The sequence below is a fragment of the Acanthopagrus latus genome, chromosome 14 (genome assembly GCF_904848185.1).
Source record: "Acanthopagrus latus isolate v.2019 chromosome 14, fAcaLat1.1, whole genome shotgun sequence".
Lineage (NCBI taxonomy): Eukaryota > Metazoa > Chordata > Actinopteri > Spariformes > Sparidae > Acanthopagrus > Acanthopagrus latus.
Window position 1 is genome coordinate 18604002 of NC_051052.1, and position 20529 is coordinate 18624530.

At 39.0% G+C, this 20529-nt stretch overlaps 1 protein-coding gene and 1 long non-coding RNA gene across 8 annotated transcripts in view; both read left to right on the plus strand.

Moving 5' to 3' along the window:
- dgki (diacylglycerol kinase, iota) overlaps nucleotides 1–15132 on the plus strand; it is a 68456-nt gene extending 53324 nt beyond the window's left edge. For 3 of the 4 annotated variants that reach the window (XM_037121068.1, XM_037121066.1, XM_037121067.1), the window contains exons 18-33: nucleotides 382–455; nucleotides 1573–1684; nucleotides 2004–2090; nucleotides 2957–3069; nucleotides 6156–6256; nucleotides 6673–6752; nucleotides 7032–7076; nucleotides 7615–7684; nucleotides 7952–7992; nucleotides 8085–8209; nucleotides 8352–8377; nucleotides 9461–9498; nucleotides 9932–10052; nucleotides 10726–10762; nucleotides 10991–11090; nucleotides 12617–15132. In XM_037121068.1, the coding sequence (XP_036976963.1) occupies nucleotides 382–455; nucleotides 1573–1684; nucleotides 2004–2090; nucleotides 2957–3069; nucleotides 6156–6256; nucleotides 6673–6752; nucleotides 7032–7076; nucleotides 7615–7684; nucleotides 7952–7992; nucleotides 8085–8209; nucleotides 8352–8377; nucleotides 9461–9498; nucleotides 9932–10052; nucleotides 10726–10762; nucleotides 10991–11090; nucleotides 12617–12727 (1281 nt within the window). In that variant the 3' untranslated portion in view covers nucleotides 12728–15132. The remainder of the gene's footprint in view (nucleotides 1–381; nucleotides 456–1572; nucleotides 1685–2003; nucleotides 2091–2956; nucleotides 3070–6155; nucleotides 6257–6672; nucleotides 6753–7031; nucleotides 7077–7614; nucleotides 7685–7951; nucleotides 7993–8084; nucleotides 8210–8351; nucleotides 8378–9460; nucleotides 9499–9931; nucleotides 10053–10725; nucleotides 10763–10990; nucleotides 11091–12616) is intronic. The other variant, XM_037121070.1, reaches the window with a different exon arrangement.
- LOC119032215 overlaps nucleotides 1–20529 on the plus strand; it is a 1052400-nt gene that overhangs the window by 824351 nt on the left and 207520 nt on the right. The gene's annotated exons all lie outside the window — the stretch shown is intronic.

Here is a 20529-nt window from a genome sequence, read left to right on the forward strand (position 1 = left end):
TGGACATTTAGGTAAAAAAGTTATTTTGCTGCACACAAAATAACACGTTGCTGACTTAAAAACACTGAGAATCCTCCCAGAAAAATAATTATTTCCATGCCAAATAGCATGAGACTGATACATCACACCTCAGGTTTCAACATGCCTCATTGCTGCAGCAAGTCCCTGAGTGATCCGGTCTCACCTTTGACCTGAATCAATCACAGGCAGAGGAACTGGGCCAGAGCGAGAAGAACACTGAAACTGAGAATGAAACTGAGAACTGGAAAGTGAAGGTTGATCTGAGAGTGAAAAGCAGTTGTTCTGTACAGTCAAGTCAGAAGAATTGAACGCACAAGTTATAATTTCAGCTTTCTGTGTCTCTGTGTTTGTCTTTCTCAGTGTGATGGTACCGATCTGACTCCTAAGATCCAGGAGCTGAAGTTTCAGTGCATTGTGTTTCTAAACATTCCCAGGTAGGTGGAAACACACAGTCCATGATACTGTGTAGAGTTTGGTTGCACTGTGACTCGTGTCACATTCGCTGTCTTGCAGTGTTGTCGAAAGAGTCTGAAATCAAGAAATTATAAAAGAAAATCAAAAACATTAAGAATCAGTAAGAATCTTACAGGACACAAATCAGTTGTATACATTAAGACACTTGTGTGGGAAGGGATTCATTTTACTACCTCTTATAATGTGTAGGGTTGCACTGAAATATTGGCCATCAGCATCAGGCAAATATTTACTTTGTTGACTGCTATCGACCTTTCTGCAAATATCGTGGCATCCACTAATCGGAAAGGTCCACGTTTATCTGTTTTGCATTCAATTTTGTGCTGGCAACTTCATGCAAGTTTATAAAAAACTGTTATCATTGAGTAAGTAGTTATATAGTTAACCAAAAAGGCTCTTTAAGTTGGTACTTTTCCCAAAGAAAAATGTTTCTTTTCATGTTAAAGAGCATTATACTAAAGGTTGTTTAATATGTTTGTAAGTTCGAATTTGTGCTCTTCAATACGAAGTTTGATGAATGGCTGAATGATTTTAACACAGTTTTAATTTAAATTAATTCATTTCTTTTTGCAGGTACAAAAAATAACAACAAAAACACCAGAATTCAGTGTAATGTGACATTTTGTGCAACATCTTTCAGTGGGATCCTTTTCATGACTGAAAATTCTACCTAACTCTAATTAATCAGCGTTTCCTGTTCGTGTGAAAAAGCCCTTGAGACCATGTTAATAAATAGATGAGACACCACAATTCTCTGGTGAATCCCCGACTAATGAAATTAATTTAGGCTGGTTAGTCCTAAAGGCAGGGACATGAGGTCTCTCTCTATTTCAGACTATTTCTTGACAGGACTGAGTAAAAATCCTCCCACACCGCCCTGGAGTTAGAATATTTCTCTGGTTAGACATCGAAAACTAATGAAAACATGTTCCCTTACTGTAGTCAGGGAAATATCGTCATACAGTAGGGGAAGATGATTCTGGATGGAAAGCCTCTGAGCTGTGCATCAAGTTGTTTTAGTGGGCTAGATGCTATTATTTATATTTTGATTTTTAATGTGTGTCTATGTGTGTGTAGGTACTGTGCTGGCACCATGCCGTGGGGAAACACAGGTGACCACCGCGACTTTGAACCTCAGCGCCACGACGACGGCTGCATCGAGGTTATCGGCTTCACCATGGCCTCGCTGGTGAGAGAATTAGTATTTGACTCTTAACAGAATATTAGATGGCCGAGCATCTCCAAATACAGGCTGAGAGAACGCCAACGGGCAGCAGAAACAGGAAGTCACAGACAGACATGGCTGCCTCATCGGGGGAGGTGGAGACAGAATTGTATTTTTACCTCCACTGTGAGAATTATTTTAAAGACAGAAAAGTCCAATTTTTGTAAAAAGTTGCCAAAAGACCAAAAACATGGTCAAAAGAACCCAACACTAACAGAGCAGGCTGTTAGTGTTTAATGTGATAAGTTACTGTGTTGTTGTAAGTCTCCTGTTTGTCCACCAGGCGGCGCTACAGGTCGGCGGACACGGAGAGAGGTTGCACCAGTGCAGAGAAGTCGTTCTTACTACCTTCAAGACCGTACCTGTTCAGGTGAGCACACATTCTACCACTACGAGCCTCCCTGTCACTGCTGTTATTAACTGTATTATTGTAACATACAGATTATATTCAAACATTATAAAAGTACTGAAATGTGTTGACAAAATCAAATATCACAATATTTTTGACCAAATACAAACAATTTGATATTTGGCCAATATTACAGGGATCGCTCATTCAAAATTCAGTCGCAGTAGTGAAACATTTGTCAGATAAGAGCACAACTTCTTAAACATACATCCTGTTTCATGTTCTACTAAATCAAATATGCTACTGAAACAACATGTTTTCATAACCATCAAATAAAGGAACTCAACAGATATTTTGATAGAAAGTTCAGCCTTCAGACGTTCCCTTTCGTATTCTTGTTTATAAAGTAAATCAAGCATCGTTTAGATCTCTATATAACTTTAGTTTTCTTCTTTGACTTGCTTGCACATTGCAGGGTCCTTTGTTTCGTACCCGGCATTGATGAGAAACAACTCCATGGCACTGTTAGAGGTCAAAAACTCCTAAGGGAACCTTTAAATTTTCGATGATGAACAATTAAACATTAAATAGACATTTCTCTTCAAGGTGACCCTTAAATCTGCCATTCATTCCATTTAGCTTCAGTGTTTCTTTATTTCTCATGATAATTTCTTTCTCTAAAAAAAATGGTTTCAAACTTGCTGATTATTCCTGAAACTATGGAACCCAAAAATAATTTATTTAGGTGTTGTTTTGACACTGATATTGAATCATCATTGCCTCATCCTGCCTGTCAGCTAACACCAACGGCCGCGATATTATCTTGTCTGTTTAATTATCAATTTATCTGTTTTGACCGTGATCCTTGTGTCTCTTTGTGTGCGTAGGTGGACGGTGAGCCTTGTCGACTCGCTCCCTCCACTCTCCGCATCTCCCTACGTAACCAGGCCAACATGGTCCAGAAGAGCAAGAGGCGCACCTCTGTGCCCCTGCTCAACGAGTGAGTCACACACACACACACACACTCACACACACACACAGTACAGACAGAGGAACTAGGCCAGCAGTGTTGTAAAAGCCCGGGTTGCACTGTGAGTGAGTCATACAATCTGTTTAGTGGGAGCTGACATTCACTCCTCTCAGTGTCCCACATCTCTCTTCAGCTCGCCAAAAACCACAATCAATGTCGAGATATCTGTGTTGTCCACTCATATTAATCCAAACAAACGCACCAGGGGAGGCATCTCTCCGGTGACACACTGACATGTAATACTGCGTGGTTCACCAGAGAGGAGGAGAAAAAGAAGAAGAAGAAGATGATGAAGGCGATGAGACGTTTATCGATTCCTTTCAGAGATAAAACAGTTTACATCTGACATTCTGTGGCTACTAACCCTCCACCACCTCCGTCTCTGTAGCACTAATAACTCTTCATGTATATCTCTGTGTATATATGTGATATTTAACCGTGTGTTAAAGTTATCAGACAACAGTAAATGTTTGCATGCGAGTTAAATAGAGAAGAGTAGCACTGACGTACTCGCTGTAGCTGCAGTAACTAGTGTCTCTGCTTGATGTACTGCTCTGCTACTGTGCTATCAATGTTTGTCTACTTACCTCTGGGCTTCTCTCCTCCTGTCACCTCCTCCTGTCGCCTCCTCTTCTTTCTGCCAAAAACATGCCTGGAATCTTTTTGATTATTTATTATTTTGATTTCCTTCTCTCCGTCCTTTGTTTCCGTCCCCTGGTTCATTTCATTTCCTCGTTTTCTCTTCCCTTTTCGTCCTCCTTCACTCCCCCTCACCACGGCCCCCTTTCCTTTCTCTCCTGGTTTCCTTTTTTCTGCTCTCCTCCCTTTTTCCTCTGCTCCTTATCTCATCTCCTTCTCCATCTTTCTTCTGACCTTGTTCTCTTTCCCTCTTTTCCTTGAGTCCTCTCCTTGTCTCCTCCTCTCCTCCTCATCTTTAATCTTTTCCTTCCAATCTCTCTTGATTCCTTTCCTCTATTTCTCCTCTCTTCTCTCCTATTCACCTCCTCTTCATCTCCTCTCCTTCTCCATCTTTCTTCTCTCCTTACCGTACAACATTTCCTTGTCACATTTCCATTCTCCTCCCTTGTCTCTTTTCTTCTCCTTGCCTCCTCTTTTCTTCAACCTTTGTTCTCTCCTTCCTTCTTTTCCTACTATTACATCTCTTTTCTCTCCTCTTCTCTCCTTGTCTCCTCGTTTCCTTCTTATCTTTTGACTTTTCCTTATCGTCCCTCCTCCTTTTCCCTACCTCTTCTTCTCCTCCTTTTCTTATCTCCCCTTCTACAATCTCTCTTTTCTTTCTTCCACTCCTCTACACTCCTCTACACTCCTCTCATCTCCCTTCACCTCCACCTCCTCCACTCCGCCATACACTCCTCCTCTCTTCTGTGTGTGTGTTTGGGTGTGTGCGGCGGTAGTATTCAGAAGGTGTGTGCAGCTGATCTGCGCCGCCTCTCTGCTCCCCCAGACTCCTTCTCTGTGTAAGTACCTCAGCCCTCAGTATGTCACTGTATGTACGTCTGTATGTGTCCGTGTGAGGAAATGATTATTGGCGTTGTTGTGTCACGTTTCGTCTCGGGTTCGATCAATAATTGATTTGAGGACATTGAAACCAGTCAGTTTTTATGATGAATGACCGAAAACAACACTTGGTTTGCATAAAAAGCATTTACGGTGATGAAAGTCACATTTTTATATAAATAAATAAATAAATAAAGTTTTTTTCATGATACACACAGACGTTGGGCCAATTCAGACATCTTTTTGCAAGATTTGAAATGGTAGCTGATTGCAACTGTTTTGGTGAGAGACTGTGAAGTGAAATAAAACATAACACACATCGTTAGCAGATCGAGTTTCACTGCAGGATAATTTGTTTATTCACCACAAACAGACAAATTACTGTACATTAATTATAAGCTAATGCCTGTGAGTTTGTGTTCAAGTCAATGACTGAACTCAGCACTCACCAGAGACTCTCTTCTTTTCCCTTCTCCTCTCTATAATGTAACGTTCATGAACTCCAGTCAACAGAACATAAACAACCGACAATAGAGGTCACTGAGTTCTCCTCGAGTCGGTAAACGGCTCCAGATCAGAGCAGAATTCAATGTGACTCTGTGAGTCCAAGACAAATTTGTGCTGCTGTTGCCTTCAAGAACTCGTGTTGGTCGAACCCAAGTTGAGTAGTATTGTGTTGAATGTTTCTGTTGTGTGTATGTTAATTATAATGTATATCTGTGGACTAAGAGAGAGACTGACAGAGAGAGCGACTGTATGGCAGCATGCTGAAGCCTTCCACTTCTAATTGTGCTTCTGCCTCGTCTTGATGTTTTTCCTGCTGTTGTCCTTTTGCCTTTTAACTTTACCCTGAGCTGTGCTCTGAGTAGACCTGCACCATTCCTTTGCTCTCACTTGATGTCCATCCCTTCCCCCAGAAAAGCTGTTTTTTTTTGTTTTTTTTTAAGTAATTTTGCTTCAGCTCTGAGTGAGAAAACCAAAACAGTGTAAAGAGTATGCACGTTACGCCCGTTTCGTTCCTTTGCAGGTAAGGTTTTGAGCTTTTGAGGCTGGGAAGATGGGTCACTGCCAACAGTGTTTTCTCATTATACTTTTTTCTTATCGCCCACCGTGTCTCTGACGTCAGTATTCTTTAATTCACGCTGAAGGCAATGCCCACAAAAACATCCACTTTAAAATGTGTTTGCCCACCTCAAACTCAAACTTAGAATCAGGGTCATGTTGCAGGAGGACTGCATAATCTTTTATCTTTGTTTATCTTTGCTACCACAGGGAGATTTTGTTGCGTTTACTAGTCTTTGCAAACTTCCAGTTATCAGTTAGAGTTTTAGAAATGAGCTGAATGCAAAACTGGAAGTGTCTTTATGTTGCAAAAGCTCAGATTTAGTTTGTGACTTGCGTGTCTATGCGTGTCTGTGTGTGCATGTATGTATATACATGTCCTTACTGTTGTATGTTGGGGAATGTCTGAACTGTGTGTGTGCACGTACATGCACTTGTGTGTGTGTGTGTGTGTGTGTGTGTGGTTCTTCTTCCAGCCCTCACGCAGTTCCAGATCGCCTGCGTCTCCGGGTGAATCGGATCAGCCTGCAGGAGTACGACCGACTGCAGTACGACAAAGAGCGACTACGAGACATCTGTAAGGATCGGTTTTCTCTGAATCACAAAATCTTGACTGTAGCCACGTTTCAATTGATCTGTTTCACCAAAGTTTTCCGCTCTGTTGTTGTGGTTTGCCTTTTTTCGAAAAAGTGTGCTTAATTGGAGATGGAAACACATTTTTCCAAGTATGCAGTGAATGTAGTGAACATCTAACTCACATGAGAAGAAGAAGAAGAAGGTGTTTTTTTGGCTTTTGACAAGCGGTTTTGATCCAGTGTGCAACATCTGCTTCTTCTTCGCTGTTGATTAGAGGGTGATGATGTGTAACGCAGCCTATCACACCGTCCTCTGATGAAACTACCATAAACGGACATATAACTGATCACATCGCTGCTTGTTTGTGAAAGCGGTCACTCACGATAAGTTCCCTCTCAACCTGTTTGTGTCGTCCAGCCATCCCAGTGGGCATCGTGGTGGTGAGGGGCGACTGCGACCTCGAGACATGCCGACTCTATATCGACAGACTACAAGAGGCAAGTTTCCCCCCTTTACCCTTCACCGTTACTCTAATGCTCCTCTTCCTCTCTCCCCTCTTCTGGTTCTTCCTCGTCATCATTATTTCATGATGCTTGCAGCGTCATCTCTCAGCCAGTTATTTATAGATGGATATGCAAACCAGCACCAGCGGGAGCTCAGAGCTGTGTGTCTTACGTGGGGAAACCTTTGCTAACCGAGCTGACATCCCTGCAAGTTTTTGATGTAAATGCTTTGGCTGTTTGTTAACCTTGAAACCTGTCTGCTGTGCTTGCTAGGACTTACACCAGGCGCCATCTACTGGCCACAGAGTGCACTACCAGGTATATGACTTTTGGGTGTCTCACTGCTAGAAAAGATGGGTTATTTCTAGTTTTGGAGACTTTAGAAGCTACTTGCTATATTTTTTAAATCCCTCAGTCCGACTTTATACAATCTGGGGTGTGATTTTAGAGACTTTTTCCCAGAATTTTATTCTCCCAATGAGAGAAAAATATCATTTTGGTCGCACTTAACCCTTTAAAATGAGGAATTCAACAGTGAAAAACAAGCTTAATATGGTCTAATACAGACTGACACCCATGTTGAGTAGAGAAAATGTTTCTGGATATTTAAAATACAAACTGATTTGGTCTAAAACTAATTGAAACCAAGCTACACGCTGCCTCATTGTCTTAATTGTCTCTGTCTTGCTATTAATTGTTCGACTGCTCAAAACAAAAACACTTAATCTCTGTCTGGATTTCTCTCCTTTTGCTTCTTCTCTCTTCAAACAAACCCCATGTTAACATTCATAATAATCAGTGTTACTGCTCAGTGAACGGATGATGAAGATCACCGTGTCCGTCTCTTTGTCCTCAGGACGAGTGCAGAGGCGTCCCCAGGACCAGTTCAACCAGTAGACTCTCTCCCAACTGGAGCTTCTTGGACTGTGAGTGATTGAAACACTCACACGTGTCGTCAGATATGAGGAAGTTTTCAAAACAACAACAACCTGATTTTTGTAACACTAATTTCAGCCACAAGAGGCCGATGTGCACCACCAGCACATGTTCTGAATGAGACCAAAAGCATTCCTATTTTATTCCAAGCAAGTTTTAGTTTAACTTAATAAATGACACTATTGATAGATAATACAAAGCTGTCTAGGTGATAAAGAAAGTGTTTTCTTGTTCACACGTGCATCTCGTCTCTGCAGCCACATCAGCTGATCGCTTCTATCGCATCGACAAGGCTCAGGTAAACATTTCTTTTGGTTAAGATCACACCTGATTTGACTGAGATGTTTGTCTGCTCGTATATTTACATGAATCTCTCTTGTGTTTTTGTAGGAGCACCTCCACTTCGTGACGGAAATCTGCCAGGATGAGGTGTTTATCCTGGACCACGAGGGACCTACGGGGAATCAGGCAGCGTCCACGGGGATGCCTGATCTGGTGGTGGAACCCACTGCTGGGTACGTCTGCCTTTTTTAATAACTAATATAGTAATAACAACTATTAACTAAAGCTCAATTAACTGTGAATGTACCATGTATTAATGGTGGACTACTGAGCTATCAATCACATTTTAATTTCTTCTGCAATTTATCTTTCCAGGACTCCCTTGACATCTGAGGAACAAGGTAGAGGAAACACACACACACAAACTTTAGCACACATAAATATATAAAAAATGATTTCTGGTTGTAGTTTAATCACTTTAAAACCTGTAAGTGAAGCCTAAAAGTCAGAAAATACCCCCGAGGCCAGCAGCTCTTATTCATAGCTTCATATTAATCATGTCTGTAATGAATCATACAGTTGAAGTCTAGATGTCTAGATATGCAAAGTCAGAAGCTTCAGTCTGAAGCAGCTTCCTCAATCCAACCCGAGCAGGTTTCAGTTTTACAAATCACCACGTTCTGCCTGTGACCATCAGAACAATAGTGTCTCTGGAAACGTTGTAGGATGTTTACTGTGGCGGCGTGGCCTCAAGAAGAAGTAAGTCCCTGGGATTCCTGGGACTCTCCACTCTAATGAAGCTGTTCCCCATCCTGACATGTTTACTGTCCGTCCACTTGCAGTTTTGACACCTGCAGCAGCAAACAACACTTGAAATATACAGTAACACACTCTGAGATAAAAACATTTCTGCTTGGATTTGATTTTCTCTCACTGTATTTTCTTACTCGGCCTGTTTGTAGCTTCACACGTTTCATTTTAAGTCAAGTCTGTTTCATTGTTTTGTTTGTTTACTTCTAATAAGCAGTAAAATGTTTGTTGCTGCAGATACAAAAATGACTCGAGTTGAGTATTAATTCTGAAAAAGTCGAGGCAGGTGTTTCAGTTGCTGGACGTGCTGTTGCGAGCAGTTTCTTGGCTCAAGAGACGATGAAAATATTCTGCAATGAGGAAATAAACTCGTGCTTCACTTGACCAGACAAAACACAGACAAACCTTAACGAGTGCAAAGACGTCTATTTTCTCTTTCATCGTGATACACGTTTCACAACCTCAGCAGAATTCTGGGTGAATAACAAATAACTTTGGTGAAAAGTCCCCCGAGCTTCTTTAGGAGTTAGTCATCATATGTACCAGCTGTATTTCAACACAGATATTAGTAGAAGAAGACGTGTCCATGGAAAGTGAGACGTCTGCAGAAATCAGACGCCTTGTTCTGCAGTGTGATCTGATGCAATGATTTCTGTCTGTTTGTGTGTTTACAGCCCTGCTGACAGCTGCCAGTACAGGAGACCTCTCCATGGTAAAGTTCAAACCCACACAGACAGACAGACGCACACAGTTTGTCCTCGGCTCTGTAACTAAAAACCAGTTTCACATGTTTATGCTGTACTTTCACGGGATTTTTCAACCAAACAGACTCATCTTCAAAGCATTCATTCATCTGCTCAGACAAAGAAATGAGCCAGTAGAAAAGCAGTTTGTTCAGTCTGTAGTCACTCAGACTAGTTTATGACGCAGGAATGATACAGTTGACGGCTATGTTTCCTGATAAAAATCAATCTTAAAAGTTTAAGGTGAAAAGTATGCAGGAATTCCGGGAACAAACAGCGTCACATCACAACTCTACACTGCTTTGTAAAGTTTTTTTTTTACCCTGAAGCTACAAGTGAGGACTCTGTGTGTGCCGTCTTTCAATAAATCCTAAATTCCAGTTCTCTGTTTTCTGCCTGCAGCTGTCGGAGTGTGTGCGTCGAGGCGTCAGCCTGTTGGTCAGAAACTCTGGAGGTTGTTCAGCGTTACATATAGCTGCTCAGAACGGACACGCAGAGCTGGTCAGCTACATACTGCAGCAGGGTGAGAGTGTGCATGATGTGCATGTGTGTGTCAGAGTGTGTGTGATTATCTCAAAGGTGCTTTATGTGTCATCGGTCATATAAGCAAACGGCTCTGACGGCCTCCTGAATGTATTTTCTCTTAGATGGTAAAACAGGAAGTCAGTAATCAAAGAACAAAAGCAGCTTTTGTTTTCACAATAATAGACACTTTGTCGTTTGGGGAATATCCTTTATGATGATCCTGCTGTAGGTCCTTCAGGTGTTATGAACCCAGGTGTTACACAAAGTTCATGTTTATTTATGATTTCATTTACAAACGTCAAACAAACACACCAGTCTGAACAAATCCTGGTCGACCTTTTCAACCACCACAGAGCCGACAGACTCACTTCTGTTATGAGAAAAGCTGCAAGTAAAATGTAAACAAACATGAAATGTCATCATGATTATTTTGGGTATGTTTGGATATTTGGAAAGAAAAAGAAGGATAGAGGGTCTTGAAGTTTAGTTGTGAAGTCTGTAGGACGCTCCTCACCTCAACTTGACTAGCATACTATTAGCACAGCACACCTGAATTGTGGGAAATCTTGACGAGGAAGTAGAATATGTGTAATGACATAGGTAAATTTTGTGGTTCCGCTCACTGTCCATAGAAACAAATCTCTTTGTGTTTGTTGTTTCTTCCTCTTCAGGCTCTAAAGTGCTTCTGGATTTGACAGACAGAGAGAAGTATGTTGGGTACTTTTCATTTTATTTTATCTGTGTTTGTTTACTGTATGCATGTAGATTTAATCAGATTACTGTTAGAATCAGATCTCATGCGTCAACAATGTGCCAACAACAAACCTAATCACCTCCTTTAACTGCTTTGTGGAACAACAACCTTGACATTTTGTGACTCTTTGCTCGTCTTCACAGTTTATCTGATCACCAGGTATTTTGTGTGTTTGTGTGTAGAGGAGACACTGCGTTGCACAAAGCGGCTTCAGAGAAGCAGCATGCTGTTTGTCGGTTGCTGGTGGAGGCTGGTGCGTCACTCGACAAGACGAACTTCCAGGTAAAAACATGCAGCACATTCACCTGAGAAACACACAGGTTTCCTGTAAATCCTGCTGAGTCATATCAGAGCATCAGCCTGATATGTAAATGAACTACAGACCGAAGCAGGGTGTGTCCTTCATACTCCAAGTTCATCAGTCAGCAGGTTTGACTTGTATTACAGTTTCACTAGGGGGAAGCCCTGAACTGAGCGAGTTTTAGGGGAAGCTGACTGTCTCTGATACTTTGTTTGTGTGTTCTGGGATCATTTGCACACTTTTAAAACACCATACAGAAACGTAAAAGCAGAAAACAACATAAGACATGTTTATTTAATACTTTAAAAGCACTGGAACTTTTAACTCACAACATCCTGAGAGTGCCAAAATAAAAAAAAGAGAGGTTTTGTGACTGTAGGACTGCTGAGTCAACTGACGTCTTCCAAGAAACATCACAAAGAAGCCACAGCAGCCGTCGTCATGGATTAAACGCTTGATTTCAGCTTTCAGCTCAACTTTCACTTTCTGTTTCAACTAACCACTGAACTAGTAACCACAGTTTCTTCAGATGCATTTTTCAGTTTTTGTTGTTTTAAGAGTTGTTGCATGACGACGAATTTAACAATCTTTGTGAATCAGCGACAGGAAGCTCTGAATCATACATAGAAAACATGAAGGACGTTTCTGTTCTCGTGTCTGCTGTAAAGGTCTGTTTTCATGTCTCAAGTGTGTCGTATCGCCCTGAACTGATTAAAGAAGTTATTAAAGGATGTACTATGTTGATGGTAAACATGTAAAAAATTTTAAAAAATACAGTAAGCAGTAGCTGATAAACGGCTTCTTCTTTGTCGCCCGTGGGGAAAGTCACCAGACCCCATTAAAGAAAAGGCTAAATTTTGACATTTGTTGCATTTGGAGAAACTATATAAACTTTGTGAAACGCTGTCTGCATTTTTTTAACTATTCACACCTTCTTGTTAATTCGGCAAACATTACACATGAAGATATTTCTTTCCTTGTGTATTAATTTGTTTCAGCAAGATAAATGCATGTTTGTCTACCAAGCCACTTGTGATGTGAACAGCTTTCTTTGACTCTCACAAACAGCCAAAAGATTTAATTTTAAGGCGGATCGTATCACTGGATCAGATAACGAAATGTAAAATATGTTCCCCAGTCAAAGAGTTATTACGTTTTTTTTTCTCCTCAGCCATCTTGTGACCTCTCTGTCGCCACTTTCTCATGACACTGTCTTATGTAACATTTATTGCTGAAACAATCACTGTGGTCATAAATCGATGACTTGCCCAACAGGAAATTAGTGTGCAACAATTTTGATAATCGGCAAATCACTGTGAGGTGAAATGTTCTTCTCGAAGATGTTTTTGTGCTTTTCTTTGTTTCCGGTGTGGTAAACTGACCGTGTTTGTGGCATAAATCACCGTTTATTCACCAAATACTTTATTTTCAGTTTCAGCCCTGAGCTTTTCTTTTATTTTAAGACTGTTTCCCCTCTCAGACATTAACATCCTCGTGTCTCCACCAGGGGAAGACTCCAGCGGAACAAGCGGAGGGAGACTCTGAGCTCGCCGCCTACCTGAGAACCCAAAAACACCCTTCTTCCACCACCAACGAAGACTTGGAGACGGCTGTCTGAGGCTCACACACACTCACACACACTCACTCTGCCTCTCTGGACTCACACACTCGAAGTGGAGACGAATCTGAGAGAGAAAAGTGTAAAAAAAAAGAAAAAAAAGAAAAAGAAATCGGACTCCGTCGTCTCCACAGAGATGAACGAGACGCAGCAGAGGAGTGAACTGCTTCAGCTCACAGCAGCACTGCAGTGGAGATTTTAATCGTCAAACTATTTATTTGTATTTATTTATTCATATTCTATTTATTGGTTGTTGCTGATTGATCGACTGAGTGATTGATTGTAGGACTTTTTAATGGTTCAGGATGCAAGTGCACTTTGAGCAGCCGTCGCGGGTCGTGAGTTTATGAAAAAAAAAAAACATGTTGTTTATTTTGGTCACAATTCATATTTTAAGAATGAATTTACTCAGTAAGAAGTGTTGAAAATAATCAGTATAACATAACGTTTCATTTCAGAACTGATGGACGTACTAAAGGCTTCTATGTTTACCCCATAAAACCTGTGTGCCAAAGACATTGCACTGACGTAGTGTCATATCTGTTTCTCTACTGATCCCTCACAGCGGTTGGTTTTCACATTAAACCCCTAAACAGATTGGTTTGAATTTATGATGTTTCATTTTTCCATCGACGGATCAACAGAGCTTAAAAAATGTCTTTTCAGCTGTCTCACTTTAGTGCAGAAGGCTTGAAGTGACGAAAATAACTTTATTTTTATAAAACAAGAAACACAAGAAGCTTCACGGGTTCACATAAACAGTATAAGACTGAAATTAGTAACAAAATAAATCATAGGAATTGTTGAATTTGTTCAAGATAAGTACGGAAGGCAGGAAGTGACAAAACAAAAACTTTTATTTTTTTTAAACTGGAGCAAAAATGTTTCACACGTGCAAATAAAAACAGATACTTGAAGTTAAAATCTTAAAAGGCAACAGTCAAAAGTTTAAATCAACAAAATAAATGACAAGAAAATGTATATTTCTGTATAATTTCCGTATAAGAAAGACAAAAACATACTTTGCATTTCTTTTGACTCAAAATTTTGCCATTTTTCTTGTAAAAACTTGATGTTTTCACTGTTTCCAGACTTTAAAAACGCCTCGAGAAAGAATCACACTTTGCTCCAGCTGCTCCCAGTGGATATCGATTTGATTTAAGGCGTCACAAGCCAGAAAGTTCTGAAACATTTGCTCTTAACTTTGATCATAAAACATCTGAACAGCGTGATAATGTGTTTTTTGGAGGACTGATTTTAAAACAAAAGTAGGAGTAATGTTTTAGTGACTTCCAAAACAGCCTGTTAGGTTTTATTAAATAACCAAACATTTTTTTTGCTCTGTGTGGTCCAAACGTTTTTATTTCATGACAATCATCAGTTTCCTGTTTTTACTGTTTCATTCCACCGTGTGTTGGTCTTGTCGTTGGTCGCAGGAGTTGACAGCTGATGTTACATGTTGATGTGGACGTAAATTTGTCTTTCATAGCAAAAATGTAAGTAGGTGAAGTTTTATCATAATCTTAGAGGAAAAGGTCCCATAACAGGACTGTGCTATCTTTTTAAAGATATTAATAAGGACATTTATATATTGGTATGTTACAATATTGACGATAGAAAATGATCAAACCAGTGATCAAATCTTCCTATAACGTTTCATTTTTGATTCCAGCGTCCTTTGAGTCTTTACAGAAGATTTGGGACTAAATGTGTGTGATGAGAAAAACAAACAATACTCAGAATACAATGATGACAAGACAGAAACACCCTGCGGTGATGATATGTAACACAAAACATTGTTACACCTGATTTACAGAACATTATCTAACTTTTATCACAGAATAAATGAACAATAAGAAGGTGACACAGTGATCACAATTTGATACCACTGACAGTTAATAAACAATAATATTGAATTTTAGCTCAGTTATAACACTTAAACAGAACTTTTTGGCAAATATTTGTACAATTTATACATATTTTAAAACCTTGTGTGTGTCTTAAAGAAAAAATTCCCCCAAATAATTGGTCTTAACCCCCTTAAATTTAAATATTGTCTAGCTTTTTTCATATTTTATTACTGTAAATTTTTACTGTCTCTGGGTTTAGGACAAGGAAAGGTTTTGGAAAATTGGAAAATTTAATATTGAGTCAGGAGCAAACAATGAATTGATTGATTTAGAAAGTAACTGGCGGATAAATTGATTGTGAAAACAATCATCAGTTGCTGCTCAAATCCAGAGAATCACAGGAATAAAATGCTAAAAACTCTCTTAGTTATATTAAGTCAAGTCTAAATAAAATGTTGCTTCTCAGATTTAATCAAATGAAACTGAAACTCACCACCGACTGAACCACTTCACATTAGAAAGCACCAGTATCAAGAAAAAGAAACACATTAGTTCTCGTGCAGAGTTATTGATCGTTCGGTGAGTGCAGCTAGTCGATCACACACCAAACTACATTCAAAAAACAGGCGTTTTAAGCATAATCATCTTCAAACGTCTCACTATCTAGCAGCCGTCACACAAACAAATATTTAAACTTTTCACACCGCCATAGTGTGCGTCTGGTACTCCTGACCCGACAAGGCTTTTCACATGCAGCTTGTGTGTGTGTGTGTGTGTGTGTGTGTGTGTGTGTGTGTGTGTGTGTGTGTGTGTGACAAAATCCCCCAGTTCCATATCAAACCTGAAAAGAGAGAAGTCAGTGCAGCTGCAACAGAAAGATGAAGCTTCGTTTTCTCTGTTCAGCACGTACACAATGACGGACAGTCAGGTGTGTGTGTGTGTGTGTGTGTGTGTGTGTGTGTGTGTGTGTGTGTGTGTGTGTGTGTGTGTGTGTGTGTCCGCAGCATTTATCCAAGAAGAAAAATAGAAGAATCTGAGCCATATTCAATGCAATATGAATAGATGACGTCTTTTTTGCATTACTCTATTAATCGTTTACATTACATTAATGTTTTTAACATAGTCGACCATTTTAGCACCGAGGAGTATTGAATGTGCAGTTTTACTTCAGTGCTGGTTGGGTTTATTATTGTCTTGTTCATTTTTTTTTGTTTATATTTCTTTCTTTTGTGTGCATTTATGTCGATGGATTGAACTTTTAAACAACCCTGTGAGGTCTCTTTGATATAACCTGTTGTAAACTAAACTGATATATAAAGTAGGAAGTTGCTTCCCAGATATCTGTGGAGACGTTTGAACATTTCTCAGATGTAGCCGTCGTAGACGTCTGGATTTTTAACATGGAGGTTCGGTGGAAATCTGTTTTCAAACTCACAGTATTACATTCGATGTTTCCATCATGTTTTGTCATTTTTCTTTACTATCAAAACTTTCTCAAGGCAACTTAGAGCAGAGAAACAGAACATTTATCTCAACTTCCGAATACACAAAATTTCTTAATCAAGGTCACTTACTAGAAGTCTTTCAGAGCTTTCAGCAGCATTTTGTGGCCTTCCATGATGTGGCCGAAAGCCCCAGAAGATATCAAGTGCACGTTAAGCTAAAACATGTTGACAGCAGTTTGTTTTTTCTTTCATTAGGGTTACATATTTATCTCTCAAATGGTGTAAAGACAAAGACAGAAAAAGGATATTTAACCTTGGGGGGGGGGGGCATCACCGTTACCAAAACAACATGGCCGCTGCAGCAGACGGACGTTTGGTTTCATTTAGGAAAGCATTGTCGTAATAAAGCTGCGTTTGTTTTAAATCTACAGGACAGGATCATCTTTCATGGTCTGCTTTTCCAGCAGCTGCATTAAATTTGTAAGAAAAGTAGATTTTTGTGTGTGTTCCCAACTCGACGAGTTGGGAACACACACAAAAATCTACTTTTCTTACAGATCGCACCTTTAAATCGTATTTGGATGTGCGACAATCTTTGTTTTCTTCTTTTGTTTACAACATTTGTGATGCTCTCTGCTGCTTCTCACGCCTCTCAGATTTCATTTTCCCCGTCAAAGTATTTACTTCTATGTCTCAGGATTTCTACGATGGCTACAACTGTCGACGTCCAACACTGAGACGTTTTCTGGAGAGTTTTTAAAGCGGTTGGGAAAAAAAAAAAAAGTGTAAATGAAAACGGCCCCGAACTCTCTTGTGAACGGCGATGACATTTTTCTAGGAAGTGACTGTGGTTCTAGGCCCGGCCCGCTCTGAATGACACACACACACACACACACACACACACACACACACACACACACACACACACACACACACACACGCTTCTTATCACTCTTTTATTGAGTAGAAACTTTGTATTAAATCGTGTCTCTCATCAGCGTTGGCTATGCATGGCATTTTTCTTACCTCCCTTGGGATTATTTTCTGGTCATGGCATAAAGGATTGGCATTATTATTATTATTATGATGATGATTATTATTATTGTTGTTTAAATTATTAAATTATTTTAGTTTTAAATGATTTCTACCTGAGTTTTCTCTTCGGTTGTTATGTTTTTGGGTTGGTTTTTTTTTTGGTTCTTTTCTGCTTTTGTACTTCTTATTTTTCTGCTGCTGCTGATGATGATGATGGAATTACTTGAAGTTTGTTTGTTTTATTTTATTGATTTGTTAAAAGAAGATGTGATGCTGTTTATGTCGCCTCTTACCTTATTTCCTGTTTGAAAGATTGTTGAAGAAATCGGAGTTACCACACGGGGAAGTTCCCATTTCTCAAACCAAAGTGACATTTATCTGAACGTGTCCGAACATAATGAAGTCGTCAGTTTTCATGCTGACTACAGAAGCTACACGGTGTTCACGTACAATGTTTTTATCCCTCTTGTGATGAGGAACATTTACATTACGAAGTCAGATAAAGGCTCGCTGATGACCTTTAACCATCCATAATCCATCCGTAATCTCAAGGGAATTAGTGGTTTGTGGGATTACAGAGACAAACCTGCACAAACATCAACTTCACTTGTCACCAGACCAGAGAGAAGTTTTCACCACCTGGGTTCAAAATTAGATTGATGATGCACACAGAAATCTAAATCAAACATCATGATGCAAATCAGAGAGCAGCTGCTGCACGGCAAAGGAAGATCAGTCAGCAGATTTTTTTTTACAAAGTAGATGATTCAGTTCTGTGGGTTTCACCCGGGCGGGTGGAGTTAAGACCATCTGGACGGTTTGAACAGCAAGAGGAAGCTGATAACAATTTTTCACTTTCACTTTCTGCACTTTGACGTTATAAAGTTAAATTTAAACAGCTCTTCTTCCTGCCATCACACTGACAGTGATATACAGAAAGCCACATGAATATTATGGAGGACTGAACCTGCCAAAATAAAATAAAAATATATGGTACAGTAATTAAATTTAGGCATTAATTAATTAATTTTTAATTTACATATTTTTTATGTATTATCTTTAAAAATGCAAAGGGAAAATAATGCCAATAAAGCAAAACTTAAAATGGATAAATGAAATTAAAAAAATGTAAAATTAAATTAAAGTAAATAAATGGGGGAGTAATTTAGTAATTATTTATTAAAGATAACATGTATACAGAAGCAAATTAAAAATCAATTTAAGCCACATTTTATAAATAATTTTACTTTTAATTTAAATGTGTATATGATTAAGAACCAATATTGAGCCAATTATTTTTATTTTTATTTTATTTTATTTTATTTTTTTGGGCTGTTTCACTCCATATATTATATAATACAATAGTTTGGATCTTTTTAGTCAACAAAAAAACTCTCAAATAAAACATACGATTTAGAATCGTGATGTATTTTTTCTGGTGTAAATTTGCATTACCTTTATTTTTAAAATGGAGATACGAGGTTTGAAAAGATGCCTTGAATGTTAATCAAGTACTTACAGTATATTACCAGTCTAAGTAATCTCAGAGTGGAAACTTGGCCTCTGTAAATCATTATCGTGGTCATTACAGGGTGTGTTAACGTTATCTAAGTGTTTATTACGAGGTCACTCGCAGTTTGAGACTCTGCTGCCGGTACAAACGGTGAAATCTATCTTTAGAAATCCAAACTGCGTCATATTTTTACCGCTTGTCGTGATGTTTCAGACGTAAACTTTATATATTCTGATGGTTTTATAGTCATTAGACGAGCTGACACTGTATCCTTTATTTTAAAATTCCACTTTTAAAAGGTCAGACTGCCACTTGTATTTCTCTATAAGAACCTTGAACGAGCCTGAGAGGTTTATTGGTTAGCTGTGAAGTCAAACACAAGCTCCATGAGTCACTGCTGGGAACTCCCTCAGTAGGCTGAATATTTTTTTATCCTCATCATCGAGTTACCAGGGAGTTTTTTTGTTTGCGATTTGTCTGAACACTTTTAAGAAGTTCCCGTGAATGTTGATGTCCAAATGAGACAAAGAGCTCATTCTTTAGCTTGGAAACAGAAATTGTAGCAACAGAAACATAAAATAAAAGCCACAGATCAGCTGCTAACGTAACTTTTTGTGGAGGCTATTTCATCATTTGTTTCTGAGGTAAAAAGAAAACTTTCGATCTGAGCGTATGTTAAGTTTTTTAACCTATCTGCCAGACAAGGCCTCAAGTTTCAAACCACAACATAAACTTTTTACAGAGATGGATTTGTTGCTGCTGGGAACTTGCAAACGCAGAATTGTGCGAAAAATGCCCTGAACAGTCATGGATTGAACACATACGCATATTTTTTCTTCTGTGTTCCTGTGATAAAGTTTAGGTGTTTTCTCGAGATCATGAGTTATTCATGTCATTGTCATGTGTTTTCCTGAGAGGAAGAACCAGAGAATATTCTCTCCTCACAACATCAACATCTCTGTATACATCCATGGCAATGTCATAAACTAGAGCCACACCCCTGACTGCAGGATGTGTCATCAGCATTTTGAAAATGTTTCCAGGAAGTTAAAAACTCTAAAATACCATTGAAATACCTAAAAAAAAAAAAAAAAACCTAGCTTTTTTGTGCCACTGTTGGGCCTGAAAGTAGCGTAAAAAAGATGATGTGGAGCGAAATATACGTAGAAAAAAACAATGATTTTGACTTCAGTTGTTTGGAAGCTCCTCAAAGTGTCACGTAGCTTTGTACGTCATAACAACACATACAAAGCTAAAGTGAAGCAGCTCACTTAAAACTGCACGATGAAGTTTTTTCTGCCTAATCAAACTAAATAAACAACTCTGTTTGTTTTTATGAGTGAATAAACAAACTGACCTTAAAGGACAACACAGTTTATACTGTTTCAATTTGGTTATACGTGGCGGACCCTGCCACCTTTCTAGCATCTTATTTTCCTCTGAGAACATCTTGTGTATTCAGCTATGGACAGAATATATATTTCTGAGTTCATATTATAACCACTTTTAAAATTCTAAACTAGAAATCGCCCCTTTAAGGATGAAAATCCCTGATAACTATGTTGGATGGACGTTTCTATACTCTATAGCCTTTTTTTTTTTTTTTTTAAATAAATAATTGCTTCATGAAATCCATCGGCTCTGCTTGCAAACTTGAATGTCTTTTTACATGTTACTGTTATTCTGAAGGTCTTGCATAACTCGAGAGCCACAGGCATGTGAGTCATGTGATGATTACTTCATGTCGACACATGATGTTTGTGGAGACAAGGAGGAATCATTTGTCCACCCATTAAAAATCAAAATGCAGTTTATTTCTTTTTAAATGTGGCCAGTTTCCCTAAAGACTTCAGACTGAAGACATTTTAACACATTTTTAGGAGCCCAACCATGATTTCATTACTAAATGTACTTGGACAAACATCTTTAAGAATGTAAGTTTTATCTTTTTATTATTTA